The 18,191-nt window shown below is 41.1% G+C and overlaps 1 protein-coding gene across 1 annotated transcript; it reads left to right on the top strand.

Moving 5' to 3' along the window:
• Window positions 1–122: 122 nt before the first annotated feature.
• On the top strand, window positions 123–14,447 carry dcaf13 (ddb1 and cul4 associated factor 13). Its single transcript, XM_003453485.5, has 11 exons — window positions 123–377; window positions 697–896; window positions 976–1,083; window positions 1,170–1,259; window positions 1,350–1,505; window positions 1,662–1,739; window positions 1,850–1,932; window positions 2,055–2,219; window positions 4,776–4,911; window positions 12,943–13,106; window positions 13,607–14,447. The coding sequence occupies exons 1-11, from the start codon at window positions 308–310 to the stop codon at window positions 13,692–13,694; spliced, it is 1,338 nt and encodes a 445-aa protein (XP_003453533.1). The 5' UTR covers window positions 123–307; the 3' UTR covers window positions 13,695–14,447.
• Window positions 14,448–18,191: the final 3,744 nt, after the last annotated feature.

Consider the following 18,191-nt stretch of genomic DNA (forward strand, 5'->3'; position numbering starts at 1 on the left):
GAAGGTTGGCCTTGGGTTTCCTTGACTTAACTGAAAACAAATAAACGAAAAAAGTATTTCCGGTCCTTCTCTTTCTAAATGTTGTAACTTTAAAACTCGTTTCTTTACTTGTGACTGACGCAACCATTGACTACAGTCAATGGATGCAACGAGGAGGACAGGACATCCCACAATGCAACGCGAGATCGCTGACTCTCATCGCTAGCAACCAATGCTATCAACACATGGCTGGTGTGTTCACTACTTGCTAATATTTTTGTTGCTGTAATTTTCCTTTTTCTGTAAGAGTGTGCCCCTTCGCTACCAAATGAAAGTTAAAGTCATCGCAAGGAACCCGGATGATTATGTCCGGGAGACCAAACTGGATATCCAGCGCGGTAAGTGAAACACTTCGGCTAAATAGCTAACAGCATACATACGAAAGAGCTACAGGGTTAGCATCTGATTAAAGCTACTGAAACAACAGTCATGCTGTTAATCTCATTTTGCATATCTGTCTTTGCATTTAGCTTATTTGGAATTGCAAATTTTGCTTCACATATTTCTAAACCCCTATAATCTTATTATGGAACCTAAAAACAGTCTGTGATACATGAATTGGCTAGCATCAACATACCTGCATACTTAGATTTTTTTAATTAATGGAAATGCTCTTTTCTGTCAGCACGTAAAGAAGTGACTGCTGTGTGTTTTTAGTCCCCAGAAACTATGACCCCTCTCTTCATCCGTTTGAGGTGAGCAGGGAGTACACTCGGGCTCTGAACGCCACCAAGCTGGAGCGTGTGTTTGCCAAGCCTTTCGTGGCCTCGCTGGATGGTCACAGAGATGGGGTGAACTGTATGGCCAAGCACGCGAAGAGCCTCTCCACCCTGCTGTCAGGCTCCTGTGATGGGGAGGTATGTGGAGATGCATTTCCTTTTAATCTCAGCCTTTCTTGCAAACTGACAGGACTCTCCTTTTGGATTTGATCTTCAGGTGAAGGTGTGGAATCTGTCCAAACACGAGTGCGTTCGGACGTTTCAGGCACATGAAGGTTTTGTGCGGGGAATGGTTGTGCGTTACTGTGGGACCTCTTTCTTTACGGTAACTGATCATCGTTTTGAAGACCTTTCTGAATTGTTTGACTTCATATTAGCTGACATCTAACGTGCCTTCTTTTTCTGCAACAGGTCGGTGATGACAAAACAATCAAACAATGGAAGATGGAATCACCAGGCTACGGAGAAGAAGAGGAGCCAATTAACACCATCCTGGGAAAAGTATGCTGTAATAATTTTGCTGTTTCATCGCATAGAATTGCATATTCATGTATCGGTGAAGTATGAATGAAAAAAAAATGTCCCTTGTAGACTGTGTACACAGGTCTGGACCATCATCAGAACGATCCTGTATTTGCAACGTGCGGCCAGCAGGTGGACATCTGGGATGAGCAGAGGAGCAGCCCGATCCGCTCTTTCACCTGGGGTGTAGACAGCTTCAGCTCTGTGCACTTTAACCCTGTGGAGGTAAGACACCACGTGCTTTATCTCACACACATGGGCCCCGCCCTCCAGTCATGTGACGAAAAAGATTGCTTGGACGTATAAGCTCACAAGTGTTTATGGCGACTTAAAGCCAACACATGTGCTGATAAATAAAGACAAGGGTTATCCTCTCCACAGACTGAACTTCTTGCAAGCTGTGCCTCTGACAGAAGTATAGTGCTCTATGACATGAGGGAATCTACACCACTTAAAAAGGTAAATCTCCCCTTACAGTTTGTGCAGGAATGTACCCGTTTATCTCCCTGTTAATTTACATGGATGTGGCATGATAATCAGCTACTTTTTGCTCTCACTTTCTTCTTAAGGTCATCATGACAATGAGGAGCAACACATTAAGCTGGAACCCCATGGAAGCCTATTACTTCACATGTGCAAATGAGGACTACAAGTGAGTCTGGGAAAGAAACTCTGATTTAATCATATGATCACATTTTAGCTGGTCCTCCTTTTTTTTTTTTTTTTTTGTCAGCTCATAGAAACTGTTTTTTGTTTTTTTTTCCTTTTCACCAGCCTCTACACATATGACATGAGGTACCTGGCCAAGCCCATCATGGTACACATGGACCATGTGTCTGCTGTGCTAGATGTTGACTATGCTCCCACGGGGAAGGAGTTTGTGTCTGCCAGCTTTGACAAGACCATCCGAATCTTTGCCAAGGACGGTGGACACAGCAGGTCAGTAATGCTGATCAAACTTTATGGTGCCAGCAAAGTGTTAAGAAAAATTGTACTGTTGTTGACTATGCTGTATAATTTGTGGTGTAATTAAATTATAGCATAAATCCTTTGGTTTGGTTCATAGCTTTGTTTTTTGACCCCCTTTGAGTGGGAATAACTAAAAAAAAAAAAGATGTAATTCTACTGATGTTATTTCCATTCATTCTTTACTTTCATGACTTTTGAACACTGCAGCTCTCACCAGACTGCCATGCCTGATTATAGACCAACTAAAAAATGGATGTAGCAACCATGATGTCACCTTCTGGTTTGTGAAGCTCTGTATTGATGTCTCAGGATGAATGTTTTCACCTTCGCTCTCTTCGGTGTTTTGGGGCATTTTGTCAATCAAAATGTGTCAGCCAATGAGCACATCCTGGATAATCATGATTTTTGAAAGTTGGTGACCAAAATTTATAAAAGTCACTTAATGTTTTATGCAGTATTATCCAAAATGAGTGACTGAGCGCGTAAACTCAGGTGTTTTCCAAGGTAAAGTCGGAGCGATGATTTTGCATGGACTTCTATGAACCTCAACACTGAGGTTTGGGAAGTAAAAATCCCATTCATATTCTCAATAGGGCTTTTGATTATGAGCCACAACATTGTAATCATCCAAAGCAGACGTAAAATGAGCTATAGTATTGAAATGACAGTATGTGCTCCTGTTGCAACCACAAGTCTGTATGATTAAATCTGAATGTCAGGTCAGGAACAAAGCACTGCACTAGATCTATAACTAGGCTTTGCATTACTTTATATACACAACACAAACTGCAAAATATATTCAAAAATATTATTATTCATCAATGTTTTTAACCATATAAACACTACAAAAAGGAAAAGGATTAAATTTGATAAGAAAGGTGAAGGACATTTTTATGTTTGTTATTCACCTTGTAGATAGTTTGGATTTGGGGTCAAAACTCTTTATATAAGGATTTTCTGATAAGACTGTGGAGAAAATGGATGAGGAATTTGGAGGATTTTAAATATTGGGTGGTCCCTTTTCCCTTCCATATGACTGCCAGTGTTTATGCAGCCACTGCTAATGGACCCTGATTGGCTTCACTTTTCAGACCCAGAAGCTGTATCCATCTTTTATATTGTCTATGGCTTTAATCAGGTACATGCACCTGTAGGAGGACTCGCCACATGGAAGCCATGTTGAAACATTTATGAACACTCTTTCTGGATTTTTTTTTTTTTTTTTTGAAGCCTCATTTAAATGAACTTTAATTTAAACGATTATTAGCATTTCAGAATTCAGCATTGGTTTGACTTCCCAGTTCTCTCTCACGTAATGTCTGTAGTGCTAACTACTGACAGTTTGCTATTTAGCAAAATAACAATAGCTTCTGGCTAATTAGCATACAGTTATACATTTTATTAAAAAATGTTTTCAGTGTCACTTCTTCCTTTACATTTAAACACATTGTTTGAACAGCAACAAAAAAAATATTCGCTTTATTTAGAAAAAATCAGGAGAGGACGAGGATAACAGCTCAGATAAGCTGTGTATTTTTACACAAAGCTAGCTAACATACCAGAAGCTACTAGCTGGTAGTGCTACAGTAATGAAGCAGTGAAGTGGCTCTTCCTCTCTGCCATGATATAATTTATGAACATCATAATACAATACTCATATTGCACATTATACAATGTTCATATCTCAATTTGAGTCTCAGTTTTAGAACTGTTACACAGCTAATGTTAATTGGCTCATATTTTATTTATTCAGGCTTTAGCTGAAGAATGTCTTTGAAAAAGAATAGCAATAAATCAATCAATGTGTTTTTGCTGATGGCTTGAATTGATTAAATATTGAGTACATTATTTATTATATCTGTTAAACGTTAACTTAAATCAATTGCAAGTGTAATAATAACAGCTGTGAATTTTCTACTAGGATAATGTCAAAATGTTCCAAACACACCCTGTGAAAAAGGCCATGTGCTACACAGTAGCAGATTATGGCTGCTGGTTGATAATGAACCACAAAAAAACAAAGCTGTTGTTTGGTTTCTATGGGCCTTAATAGTACAAACTGTATTGTTTGTACTGTTGTCAAGCTCCAGAACAAATAGCCGTAGTAGTGTTACATTAGCTGCCAGCCGGACAACATCACAGCATGGGCTGGTCAGGGCTTACGTGGCAATTAGTAAGTAGTCAGCAAGTAGAAATATAGTATTTTTGCATCATTTTCCCCCTTTTTTGTGAGATCAAAGCAGGTAGAGCACAAGTGTTACTAATTACTCTACTTATAGGCCCAATTCTGTTATGTAATCAGAAAGCAGATATTAAACATTATCGTGATACCTGTTTATTATGAGCTGTGTAACCACATTTCTGTAAGCCCTCTTCTGTCATAATACAAGAGTTGTTTTGGTGATGGCTGGCTTATTAAAATGCACTTTATCTGTGGTTTGAAGAGTCTCTCTAGGTATTTCCTACCTACAGTAATTCCTGGTTTCTCTTTGTTTCCTTTGCAATTTTTATAAAACTAAAATTTAGGGAGGTGTATCACACCAAACGCATGCAACACGTCATCTGTATAAAGTGGTCTGCAGACAACAAGTACATCCTGAGCGGCTCAGACGAGATGAATATCCGACTGTGGAAAGCCAACGCAGCCGAGAAACTAGGAGTGGTGAGTCTGCCCTCGTCTTCTCTCCATTATTCCTACTGATTTCATATCAAAGGCAACTTGCTGCTTCTTGGCAGCTTTTCGGGTAATTCCTCATCGCGATGTCTACCTGCCAGTCGGCAGCTGTATTTTCCTCAGCTGTCAAACACACTGTATCTTCCTCCTTCTCTTTATTACCTGATCGTGTTTTATGAGTTAGCTGGATTCTTCGACACCGCTGTGGCTCTGCGCCTACCTTCAGCAGTGTAAGAGTGGGTGACTGTGCCAGGAGCTACAGCACTACTGTTGCCAAGTGCCCTGATGGATGCTGACTTAGGGTAGAATCACTCTCAATAAGTACAATGTACCGGTTGGCACAGGGGCTCCTGTGGGGGGGTGGGCAAAAAAAACTCAGTGCTTGTGCAGTTATTTAACAAATCATCAACAAAGCATTCTCCCAGATTTCCACTCCAGCTGTCTTTGTTGGAGAGCGCTGCATTCATTTTTTATGTAGGTTTTGATGGCAAAAATCAGCATTTATATTGTGTTATTCTCAATCCTGGTTGTGGCTGACTCACGACGATCAGCTGCCTCTCACGTGCCATCTCCAGCAGCCATCTTTCATTACTAATCGGATTCACTCTCGCCTATTCTCTTAATGCAGGCTCCGAGTGGAAAACTGGCCTGCTTTTGGCACTTGTTCTACTGTAACTGTGTAAGGGGAGATTTATTTGCAAGCTTTGCACTTAAAGAGATCAGACAAGGGCTGCTCCTATCAGCAGTTTAAAATCGGCCAATCACTTAAAGCGGGGGGCCACTCTGAAAATAATGAAGCATTAACATTCAAGTTGTACTCAGATGGTCTTTAATTATCAGGAAATGCTGAAACGCCGACTCGAGGCTTTGTCTGTGTCACCGTCAGTACAGCACGCTGCACTGACGGGGAGTTCTCTATCTGATGCTGCACATCACTCCCTTTTTCCCCTGTAACTGTGTACACTTTGACTCCAGTTCTAGCTTAACCCTTTGTATTTTAGACCAAGACCTAAAACATGTTAAAAGAGTTAACCCAACTTAGGGCTGGGCGATATATCAAAAATTTATCGTTACCGAAATTTATGACTCTCATCGACGTCATTTTGCCCATGTCGGTAAATTCGGTATTTAAAAAAAAAAGAGAAAAGGCATGTGCAGGTTGGCGATGTTCATGTCCCTTTAAGACGCTGTGCTACGTTACAGACTTGACGGGGTGGAGTCACATGACTCTACTACCTGTAACAAGACGAGACACGGGTGAACAAATGGAGGACGATTTAAATGTTGAAGCAGCAGCGACGGAGGTAGAGCTGGTGGAGGAGGAAGAGGAGACGCTTGTTAACAAAAAAAATGCATCATCAATCGTTTGGCAACATTTTGGATTCAACAAGGATGATATTGATCAAAAAATTGTTAAATGTGAACTCTGCAAAAAGACTGTTGCGTCAAGTCAAGGTAACACAACCAACCTCTTCCACCACCTGCAGCACAACCATGTGATTCAATTCGAAGACATAAAAAAAGCTCAAAGCGAGAAGAGATTAGGAGGACCAGCAAAAACGTCTTCCTCCACCAGGCAGCGGTCAATAACCGAAGCATTTGCTAGTACTCAACTATATGAGCGAACTTCAAAAAGATGGCAAGAAATCACAAATGCTATAAGCTACCACATAGCAAAAGACATGGCTCCTATTGCTACAGTGGAACGCAACGGGTTCAGACACTTCATGAAAATTGACAAGAGATACGAACTCCCATCACGAAAATATTTTTCAAAAACTATCATTCCCAGCATGTACAGCACAGAGAGGGAAAAGGTTGCTGCTGAATTGAGATACGTTAAGCACGTTGCAGCCACATCCGATCTCTGATCCAGCTGCACAATGGAGCCGTATATTAGTCTCACAGTTCATTACATCGACAACAAATGGGAACTGCGTACCAGAGTGCTCGAGACGGCCTATTTTCCATCTGATCACACGGGGGAGATGGTTGGACAGGGGTTGAGAGCGATGCTGTCTGCATGGGACATCAGTGAAGAGGACCTTGTTGCTATAACAACTGACAACGGCCCAAATATTGTGAAAGCTGTCAAGCTCAATAAATGGACACGGGTGCAATGTTTTGGGCACAGGCTGCACCTGGCAATCGGTAAATGTGTACATCTTAATATATTTGGGTGGTGACATCTGGTGTGTTTTAAAGTGACTTTAATTCTGTGCGTCATATTCAAAATTGAAAGTATTAATGTTTGAGTAATGTTTATATAGGCATAAAAATACTTAAGACTGCTGAGCAGCAGTGTATCCAGAAAGTTTTTACAGAAGACTTATTTTGAGCCAGTGTTGATCATGTTGTGCTGTGAAATGTAGCAAAATACATGATTTTTAAAATGTTTTATTACTGTGCCAACCCTTTTTAATTTTGTAAATATGGTCTGAGAGGTCTTATTTAATTCTTACTTTATTTTGCTTGCTTTATTTGAGAATTAGACCATGAATTGGGGTGATGTTGGGTGTGAAGATTTGGATAGATATTTAAAATTTATGCCTTTTTTCAGTTTTTATGTTTTTTTTTTTATAACTTGGCAGTCCCTTTGTAATTTTTCAAATTTTGGTAGAAGTGAGAAGTGTTATTGTTGCATTCAAGTACATCCAATAAAGGTAAATGTAATATTTTTAGTAGCTAAAATCTGATGAGGAATACTTCATGGAGATGAAGTCAGCAGCTGCAGTCCACCCAGAAAGTACAGCAGAGAGCACAGAGCCTCAGCCTTCTACATCATCCGAAGAAAAAAAGCGAAAGAGATCACTGGGAAGGTTTTTCAAAGAAAGTGAGACTCTCTCTTCAACTGCACCCACTGTGTCACCTGAGCAAGCAATAGAAGCTGAGCTGAGCAGCTATTCAGTGTGTCCTGTCCAGGACAGTGAGGAAAATCCACTAGATTGGTGGAGAAAGCATCAAGTAAACTTTCCCACTCTAAGTAAAGTTGCAAAAAAGTATCTTTGCATCCCAGCCACCAGCTCCCCATCCGAGTGGGTTTTCAGTTCTGGAGGAAACATTGTGACATGCCTCAGATCCTGCCTGAAACCTGACATGGTCAATATGCTTGTGTTTCTTAGCAAGAACCTGGAGTAAACACTACTCAGGTAAACATCTACAACAGTAGTTTGATTGAACCGCTCAGGATACCAAGTCTGCTGCTGCCCCTTTTTGAAGTGCCCTGTTCAAGCCCTGCCTAATTTTAACTATCAGTGTTCTATTGAAGTTTTTTGCACACAGCACTATTTAATGTTTTTGTTTAAGAGTTTATAGTTTTCACTAGTCACATGGCAGTGCTTAGTATTTATTATAGTTTTTTCTGTGTTCAATTGACATTTGTGTTTGTGACATTATTTGTTTACAAGTTATAGTACCTCAAGGCCTTAGCAGAGATAGGCCTTTGTCCATGATGGCATTACATTTGCACAATCATTGTTTACTTTGTGAATAGCCAATGTGAAACATATTTATTATTAAACTATTTTGTTTACAAGGGATACACATTTTTTAGAGAGCATGGTTACATATTGTATCCTACACTTTTTAGTTTGTTCAGTTAATAAATCTTAACCACTAAAAGTACTTACTACTATTGTCTTCATTTATTTTCAGTGACATTTTACAGTCCTTTAAAGTGGTAATAATATAATTGCAATGAATAGGTCTAGGGGGAATAATATTATCAAAATAACTGGAGGAACTATGCTGCCTGCCACAGCCCCATCAAATGAAAAAAAAAAAAACGTTTGTTTTTTTGGCACTTGGGGTGGTTATCGTCCATTTATCGTTATCGAGGTTAACTGCTCAATTTATCATGATATTGATTTTAGGCCATATCGCCCAGCCCTAACCCAACTGAATTATTGATGCTCACATGCTTTACTTTTTGAGTCAATAACATGAAAAGACAGTGCTTGTGATTTATTTTTTATTTTTTTAAGGCGTTTACAGTCCGAAACAAGCTCTTGTAGCTTTGTTAAGAGTTGGGTTTTGCTTTCAGTCTATTGCATCTTGTTATAACATTCTACTTAATCAGTTGATAGCAGATATTAGGAAACGTGGAGAATTTGATCAAACATAAGTCAGACAAGAGGGAAAGCAGCACAGCAGCAACAGGTGTTGGTGTGTACACTGGAGACTTTAAGCCACAGCGCGACCACCAAAAGAGAACAGAGCACAATACACGGTGACTGAAGTTACACATGGATAAGTCGGAAACATTAAAAATTGTTTTGGGGTTACACAGACGAAACAAAAGCAAATACACACAGGTATCCACAGCCTGTCTGGAGTTTGGATTAAAGTTAACGCAGACAGCTAAAAATATATAAACTTTGCACAAAAAGTAAGAAAATTTGCGTTTGGTCGATGACTTCTTTGTTGTAACAGTGTGTCTTGGTAATAAATCTTATACTGTTGGAAAGTTTCCCTTCTTAATGGTGCCACATTTGTAAGGAAAAAGGCATCAGTTGGTTGAGCTGGTTGGTGATGACAGTCAAGTCCCTGATTAGCAAAACCAGTGAGCATGGACCCTGCTACAACGGTCACTTGGTGTCTGTTCCAAGCATGCTACATGTGACTGACCTCGATAGGGTCTGTGCCATAGAGCAACTTCAAGCTGATGTTCTACAAAGCCAAGTTTCAGAATTATTCGAGTGAGCCCTAGTACCATTTCCAAATTGAAGGCCAAGTTCCATATAACCAGGCATGTCAAGGAGAGGCTGTGAAGTAGGTGTCCCAAGAAGACAACAAAGCGTTATGTTCAGTGACTAGTCTGGATCTGTGTATGATAGTTGGCTCATAGGGTCAAAGTGTAGAGCTGTTTCGTAGTGGAATATTTCTCACATTGCTATTTTTTTTTTTCTTTTTTTTCTTTTACCTCACAATGAAAGCACGGACGTAATGAAACTCTATTTGGTTATAAGCCTCTTTGGCAGTCTGGATGTGCATTCTCTCTAAACACCAGTAGGAGGCCAGCTTAGGTGGTTGCAAAAGGAAATCCAGTTATATTAGAAGTCTGTGGGGAAAGTGATCCCGACTCTCATTTAAGTTATGAGAAGCAGCGGCCTCGCTAAACACTTTCCAAATGAGTCAGTTGACAGTTTTAGGACTTTGTTACAAAACGTGGTTCATTTTGTAAATTATAGTCTAGTGTAAGGTTAAAAAAAGATAAAGTGGGGTGTGAATTTTAGGATCGTGTGTGTGTGTGTGTGTGTGTGTGTGTGTGTGTGTGTGTATAAGGTTTTTAGTTTAGTTTTAATAGCAGTGGAAGGTTTATTGTGGTGGCGGTTTCTGCAGAGGGCTGGGTGGGTATAGCTTAAGTTTTCAGAGCCTCAGCAGGATTACAGTTAATACTGACACCATGTAGTGCAGGCCCCTCAACTTTGGGTTGACAGGATGACTAAATGACTAAATAGATTCATCTGTTTTGCCAACAGTCACTGTCACACTGTCCCTGTGCAGGTTTTCTCTGGGAGCAGCTGTCCCTATGTTACTCGCTCATCTCAAGCGTCATAACCCCCCCTCACTCCCCCAACTGTAGTGTGTCATGCTTTGTTTTCACACCACACTGTAACTGGTTAGAAAGTTTGGTTTAGCTCATAAGAGCCTTGCTATGTATGATCCCTCCAAACCAAAACCTATGAAATGCATAATTTTCTACTGTCTCATATTTTGAATGTCCTGTTGATTATGCAATCAGTGTTTAGTATTTGTATCCAGGGGAATTAGTCTAGTACAACAGGATCAGCATCTGACAGCTCTTCTCTAGCAAATTGAATCTGAGACAAATCATTGCTTTTAATTAGAATAAAAGCCTTCTAGGGGAGCAGCTCCAGCCAGTAAATGCTCAGCTAGCCAGTGGTTTTTATGAGCAAGATTACGAGGGAGGGATATTGTTGAGCTGGTGTCTTTTACTTTTTAACAGACATTGATTCAGTTTTGAGTGAACATGTTGTCAAAAAGAAGTTACTGCTTAGTGTATTGTCCAACATTTTATAACATTAGACAACATAGTGTAACTGCAGCTCTAAACAAGCACTGTTAGAATAGCAATTTAACAAGTCCACTGAGCATGTTCTTGTTTGTGGCTGAAAGAAGTCACCACCAGTATTCACTGAAAAAACCTGTATTTAATTGCACATCATGACTGTCTCAGAGGAGATATTTATGTAAATATATTTACTTTCTTTCTCAGAGTTAGACGAGAACTATGGTACCACCCGTGTCTGTACACTAGAGTGTAAAGCTACTGCAAGCAGTCACTTATGTTTCACTAACACAGTAAGTGGATGGTTTACAGTTCCATGGCGATGATATATAAGAGAAGAGCTGGTTGAAAAATATTACTTTATTACCAGTGTGAATTCTATGAAATGCTTGGCATGTTGAGATGACTTACTAATCTTGTCCATTCATTTTTAATTTCTTTTTTAAAATGAAATTCTTTGCACAGCAAAGACAACAACTTCCTACTAAGCAGGCTGTATAATAGCCACATAATCTTCACCTCTGGGTTTATTCTTTAGGTTCAGAGTATGTTAGCAGCATATGTTGTGAAGAAAAAACACTGTCAAGTAGCATTTACTGATCTTTTTTTGTGAATGGTCTGATAGTGTGTCACCTTGTGTCTCCTTTCTAAATGTGTCCTCTGTTAACGAAGGTAGAAAAGGAAACGCCTTAACTTAGCCACCGATCTATAACAAAATCCACCTCACAGCATTAGTTTGTTTCTGTCCATTGGACATTTTCAGATCTCACTGTGAGTGCTGCAGATGTGATCTGTTCTGCTTCCTGCCTTCCCTGCTTGCTCTGTGGTGCTTGATGGGGCTTGTATATTTCTCCTTGATTCTGATTTGTTCAGCTTCACGTCTACTTGTAAATATTAGATCAAATTTACACATAGACTAAGCCTTTCCTTGAATTCTATTTTTATATTTAATCGTTATTCTTAAAAATGTTAAACATCACTGAGGTTGGAGCAGATAGAATTTAAAACTGACTCTCACCTTTACACATGTATTTAATGAAATACTTGATTATAATCCATCAGAATTGCCAATTTCATAATGATAGCACTGTGATTTGGTAAATTTCTTTATTCAGTTGTCATTTTTCCAGGTTTCCAATAGGCTAAACTATTTTAATATAGTTCTTTTCTAGTCCTCTTGACCAAAGCGCTTCAAGTGCACACATTCACTACCATGTATTACATAGCACTCGCATTACAGCTTAATCTGCTGTTGCTATAGCGACTTAGGAGCTTCAAATTGATACCATAGGTGTATCTACTAAAAATCCCAGATGAGTTCAAATCTCACTGACCTTGACCTTGAGGTCAGAGGTCAAGTTTTCTTGACCTTGTAACTTGAGAGCAAGGTGACGTGTGTGTGTGTGTGTGTGTGTGTGTGTGTGTGTGTGTGTGTGTGTGTGTGTACTAGGAGGCAGAAGGGGTAGCAATGACCACCGCCAGTATTTTTCACAAGTGATTGGTGGTGTGAGCGCCTAGGGTAACCATGGGTTAACTCAGTTAATAACTTTCTACAACCACTTATCCTGATTGCCGATGTTGGGGTAAGTGGATCCAGATAATAGAAATATACCCTGGATATGCTGGGCTTGCTTCATAGTACAGGGCCCAGTTCTGCAATAACTTGAATGCCATGTTTTAAATTAAACGGAAATTCCTATTTCTGGTCTGAGGATGGATTGTTTTATAGCTCCATGCCAACGAAGCAAACCTGAGCTGCTGGTGGTCACGCAGTGTGAAAGCTGCAGAAGGGCAACCAAATTTAACTTGTGGAATTTGTCTTCCAGGGTCAACAGTGACCCCAGTATACATTTTCTCCTAACTGTCGTCTTCTCTCTTTGTCTTCTTTGATGTCTTCTTTGATCCCTCAGTCATCTCCTCTCCTAATTTTTTCATCGTTTTTAAAATTTGTTTTATGTAATAACTTCTTCCTCTCTGGTGTGATATAGCTGGCCCCCAGGGAGAGAGAGGCTGCCAACTACAGTCAGAAACTAAAAGAGAAGTTCCAGCACCACCCACAAATCAGGCGCATCGCTCGCCACCGACATCTACCAAAGACCATCTACCACCAGACCAAGGAGCTGAGGATTATGAAGGAGGCTCGTCGTAGAAAGTACGCATTCATTTTCTACATAACACAGAAATTGATTTTGTTGTAGGAGCCACATTAAAGTCACTCTTTATCCATGATGTCAGGAAAGGTCTGACCTAAAGCAGTCACATCAGCCTGATGGAAAATACCACAGATGGGACTGGCCTCTATGACATGGTCTCAGTTGGCATTAAATACTCATTTATATGCTGGATTGATTGTCCTAGTTTGCACTGCCGTCCAGTGATTCATAGCTTTTTTTTTTTTCCTTAATTACCGGGAGTATTATGATACGTCAGACATGTGTTTGAACTGTGAATGATTAACTATCTGTGCTTTATGCATTATTTTCAGAGTGCATCAGTGTAGTCTGTGACGTAGGTGTTAGGTCAACAGTCTCATATTCAGTCACTCTCCTCACTGTTTGCTGTTCTCTCCCTTCCCCGTCCCTCCATCCTTACTTGAATACTCTCACCAGAAAGCTTCATTTCACATTCATGGTTCCTTGTGTCATTTTTCAGGGAGAGGAATGTTCGCAAACACAGCAAACCAGGAAGCGTTCCCGTGGTGTCTGAGAAGGAGAAGCATGTCGTCACTGTGATGAAGTAGGCCAAAGCTGAAGAAGAGAAGAACTAGAGACTGAGATTTCATCTATATGGATATTTTTCAGATTTCTGAAGAAGATTGAACTTGACTGTTGTTGAAAGGAAAAGGACATAGACTGTAAAATGCATTCAGACCAAGTATACTTGGTTAGGTTTGGTTCTGTTTCACACTTTGCTTTGTGCAAGTTTGCATTTCTCAACCCAGGAACCACCTTGGAAACCCTAACCCTTGGAATCACTGATGTTCAGCATGATAAATGGATGCGTCATTTTCTGTGAATAAAATGTAACAAAATGTGTTAATTTCCTTTTCAAACTGCCAGAGATGGCTTTCATCACAAAGTCACAAAGCAAAGATATTTACTCTGAATTCTGTCCATTTCCGCCCCAAAGTAGCCCACATACATAGGTAACTACCTACCTTTGGATGTTGTCTTCAAAATGAAATTGATGGATTTCCATAAGTCTCAGAAATTGCAACTGTTAATTGATCCCGTGAATATTTCTTTTAAAGCCTAAAAAGAAAACCTAATCATAATTAAGTGGTAGATTTGTTTCCATTTTAGCCTTTTAACTGGACAGATTAAATCCTAGAGTTTAATACAAAATTCTTACAACTAAAAAAGTGCAAGTAAGTTGTTTTTTTTTTTTCATGTTTGGAATGCCACATATCAGCTTATGAGCTGTTCAATGTAATATGCAGATGGCTCCACACAGTTTTTCTGATGTATATTTATAATAAACTTCATTATTTGTATTTGGGAAGAAACTATGAGCTCAGTCATTCACAAATCAAACTCAAGATGTTCACTCTTGTTTTGACTTATTACGGCAGATCAAGCCGCTTGTGGTAATTGACTTTAGAGCCCTATTAGGTAGAGCCTCTGTCCTCTTAATGTTGTCCTTCAAATCCTACAAACAAGTGGCAGAGGGAAACTGTCTTTGGAACAGTGATAGAGGTCAGGAAGAGGAATGTGTAGTTGTGGAGTCAGACCTGAGAAATGTCCAATAGGATAAAAGTCACCCAGATAAGAAAGGCCTTGCAGGGAGTGGTGGTACAGACACTCCTAGATCAAGGTGTGTGGAACTGCTTTGATCGTATAATCAGATTAATATAATTTAATGTCATTTAAAAATATGCCTGCAACCAACTTTTATTCGAAATGGCTCACGTCACAAAACACTTGAAACGAACTGCAGATGTTGCCTTTAAATCCCTAAAGGTGTCTATTTAACATACATTGAGCCAGTAGATATAATATTGATATTAATATTCCTGTTTGCACTGTGCAGTGCACCAGCCTTGTGTAGCCGCTTTGCCTCTGTTTTCTTGCGCCTGTCCCTCAGAATCTCTCACGTGATGTGGCATCAAAGCCGGCGTGTGCCGCAAATGGTGCATGAAAGCAGAACCGCCGCTGCCACACCTGCAGCGGTTACGATCATCGTCGCCGGTCATTTTCCCCATTCACCTCCCCACTTTACACCCCCCACCCACACTTTCACGGCGCTCATGATCTGGTTATGAAATATGCATGACGATGCTCATCCTGCTTCCAGCGGTGCTCCAGCTGCGCGCCGCTCTTCCACTCCGCGTTTTAGCGGCCGCTGTCAGCCTGCTGTCAATGAACATCCAGCGCGTCCTCTCGGCTTTATTCTTCTACGTGTTTCCATTGCTCCGCCTCTTCTTCCACCTCTCTCTCTTTCTCTCTCTCTCTCTCTCCCTCTCACACACACACACACACACACATACACAGTACTCCCCTCTCTCTCTCTCTCTCTCTCTCTCTCATTGCATCCATTTTTGTGCATTAAAGAAATCTCCAAGAATTACTAACCTGGAGGAAGGCGAGCTAAACAGAGTGACGGAGGAGGGTTAAGGACCCCAGAGGCAGACAAATAAGGACGGACCGGGCATCTTTTATTCCAACATGCGAGTGAAGCCCCTCTAAGGGATGGCAGCGATGGGTTAGACAGGATTTAACATGACTGCAAAATAAAAGGCAAGAGCTGTCTTTCTTTTTCTTTTTTTCCCCTAAGCCTGTGTATTTTTCTACTTTTTTAAAATCCCTGGATGGATGGAAGCTTGTGGTTGGAATACCTGAAGGTTGTAGCCTACAGCCTATGCACTCTTGTTTCTTTTAAGGGCATCTGCTTCTTTCTAATCTTTGACTCGCTCTCAAATGCTGGCGTGTAAAATTGGCTTGAATATTCCCAGCTCGGTCAGCTGCAGCGTATTTGATAAGTTCACCGCGAGCATTGCACTAGCTGGGGATGAAGCCTGTAGTTCCTATTTTGACGCTTATTCGCACAGCACGCTGTAATAATAATAATAATAACAACGGTAATAATAATGATGATGATAATAATAATAATGTTCATGATACCGCTAACCAAGATGTCATGCTGTCGGTAAGCCGCGGTGCCTTCTGCAAACCACACCAAACCAAACCGAACATTTAGCGGCTTTAACACTAAGAAAAGAACGGTAAATAAATAAATAATAGCGGCCACGATGCTGCTGGTTGACGGTGACTTTCTCGTTTTTTAGCCACTGTGTGTAAAAGATGTCTGCTCCACACGGGCCCCGGGGCGGCCCTGGCCCTGCTGCTGCTGCTCCCTCAGCGGCCGGCGCCATGCCGGAGATGCCGGACCTCAGCCACCTCACCGAGGAGGAGAGGAAGATCATCCTCGGCGTCATGGACCGACAGAAGAAGGAGGAAGCGAAGGAGCAGTCTATGCTAAAGTAAGCGGAGAGAAAGAGAGGGTGTTAACAGGCGGTGTCGGTGCTGTTTGGTGAATAAACCTTGTGTGTTTGTGGGTTGTCATTAGACACAGCGTGTGTACATATCTCTGTGAGATACTGGTGGCCGTGTTGACTCTTGACTTCCAAGCTAGAGCTTTTCGCTGTCGACCACTAGCGGATAGTAGGCTACCGGAGTGATTATTACAAGGTCCCCTCTCGCCTGGCTGACGGTTCTTGACCCCCCACCTCTTTTAGAGCCTTTCCTATATTATTCTACCAGCTTGGCATCAATGCTGTAGTGCAACATGAATTTCAGGCGCTTTCCTCCCACTTTGTTGTGGCTGTGGCTATAGCTGTAATGGGTTGGGTTTTAGCAGCGGCGCCCGCCATTTTCACGTAAAAAGCACGCCAAATAGCTTAACCTTTCCCCACGAACGTCACCGAGATTACACAATATGACACTGGAAAGATCATTTAAGGTGTCCTTTGTGGCGATGGCGCACGCTGGTTTGTGTGTGTGTGTGATTTCAACGTTAAAGTACCCCCCCCTCCCGCTCCTCTTGTGTACAGATGTCGCTCGGAGCTGTTTCAGCACCACGGCGCTGTCCACTGTAGGGTTTTAGCGTCTTCTTTTTTTTTTTTAAGGTGGACCGGAGTATTTCCGCCATCATGGCTCTAAAACTATCACCGCCTGAGCCATAAATCTCGTTTATGGTGGGATATTACCCCCGCTCGTCTTGACCTGTTATAAAGAAACACACTCTGCTGATGGACTGTTAATTAAAAAATGGCTTTGAACCCGTTGGGTTTTTTAAGAGAGAGGGTTATAAATGTGGGCCTTAAATGTTTCCATCCTGTTGATTTTCTTGGGGTTTATCTTTTTCTTCAATGAAAAGCTGCACACACTTTTGGTGCTGCATTGTTTTTACTATTGTATTAGAATGCAGCTTAAATATCCGATTGCAATTTAGGTGTAAAATGGTTTTTTGTTTTGTTTTATTTTGTTTTGGGGGTGTTTGTGCCTGAGAGCTGCAGCAGACTGACTGGTGTTCAGTCCATCCTCTCAGCAGGTGCCAGTGACTTCAGTGTGAGGGATCTGTGGCACTATCACTGGGAGCTCTTTAGAAGGATTAGAGCTATTGTTTTTTCCCATCAAAGGGTAAATATTTGCAACATTCCTAATGGAAAGAAAGTTGTGCAATCCCTGCCCAGTGCTGCTGCATGATGATGATGAACATGACTCATGTACTCCAAGACACGGCTACCTCAGCCGCTGCGGTGCGTGCTGGGTGATTCATCTAGGCTTTTTCCGCCTTTCCTCCCCTTTCACTGTCTCCCCTCATCCTCCCTTACTCCCCAACAGCGGCATGTTTTTCCTATTTCTCTTTCTCTGGAGGTAAAGGGAGATTGTCAGTTTTAGTCACTCTTAGTCTGACAGTGATGTCAAAGCCTTGTCATGACTGAGCATGGGCAGAAGAGGCTGTTCTTTGCGACAGGCGTGACTGGCTGTCTCACCATAATGTTGGGTAACTTGATGCACACCACACAGGCTGAATGGACACCAGATGTTGGGAGGTCAAAGAGGCCTTTGTTTGAGTTGCTTTGCATAAGAATCACTCTGTGTTTTCTTTTCGGTTTTCCCCTTTCATGCCTTGGTTACTGTGTGTGTTTGTATGGGTGTGTGGGTGTGGGTGCAGGTGGGGGGGGTCACATCATGTACTGAATTACATGTGGCAGAAGAGGTGGATTTTACACTGA

Source organism: Oreochromis niloticus, linkage group LG11 (assembly GCF_001858045.2).
Source record: "Oreochromis niloticus isolate F11D_XX linkage group LG11, O_niloticus_UMD_NMBU, whole genome shotgun sequence".
In the NCBI taxonomy this organism is placed as follows: Eukaryota; Metazoa; Chordata; class Actinopteri; order Cichliformes; family Cichlidae; genus Oreochromis; species Oreochromis niloticus.

What these genes read in the sequence shown, in the direction of transcription:
- dcaf13 (XM_003453485.5), top strand. Translation starts at nt 308, where the DNA reads ATGAAAGTTAAAGTCATCGCAAGGAACCCGGATGATTATGTCCGGGAG. An exon ending in CAAACTGGATATCCAGCGCG is followed by an intron (nt 378 to 696) that starts GTAAGTGAAACA and finishes GTGTGTTTTTAG; the next exon opens with TCCCCAGAAACTATGACCCC. An exon ending in AAGGAGGCTCGTCGTAGAAA is followed by an intron (nt 13,107 to 13,606) that starts GTACGCATTCAT and finishes GTCATTTTTCAG; the next exon opens with GGAGAGGAATGTTCGCAAAC.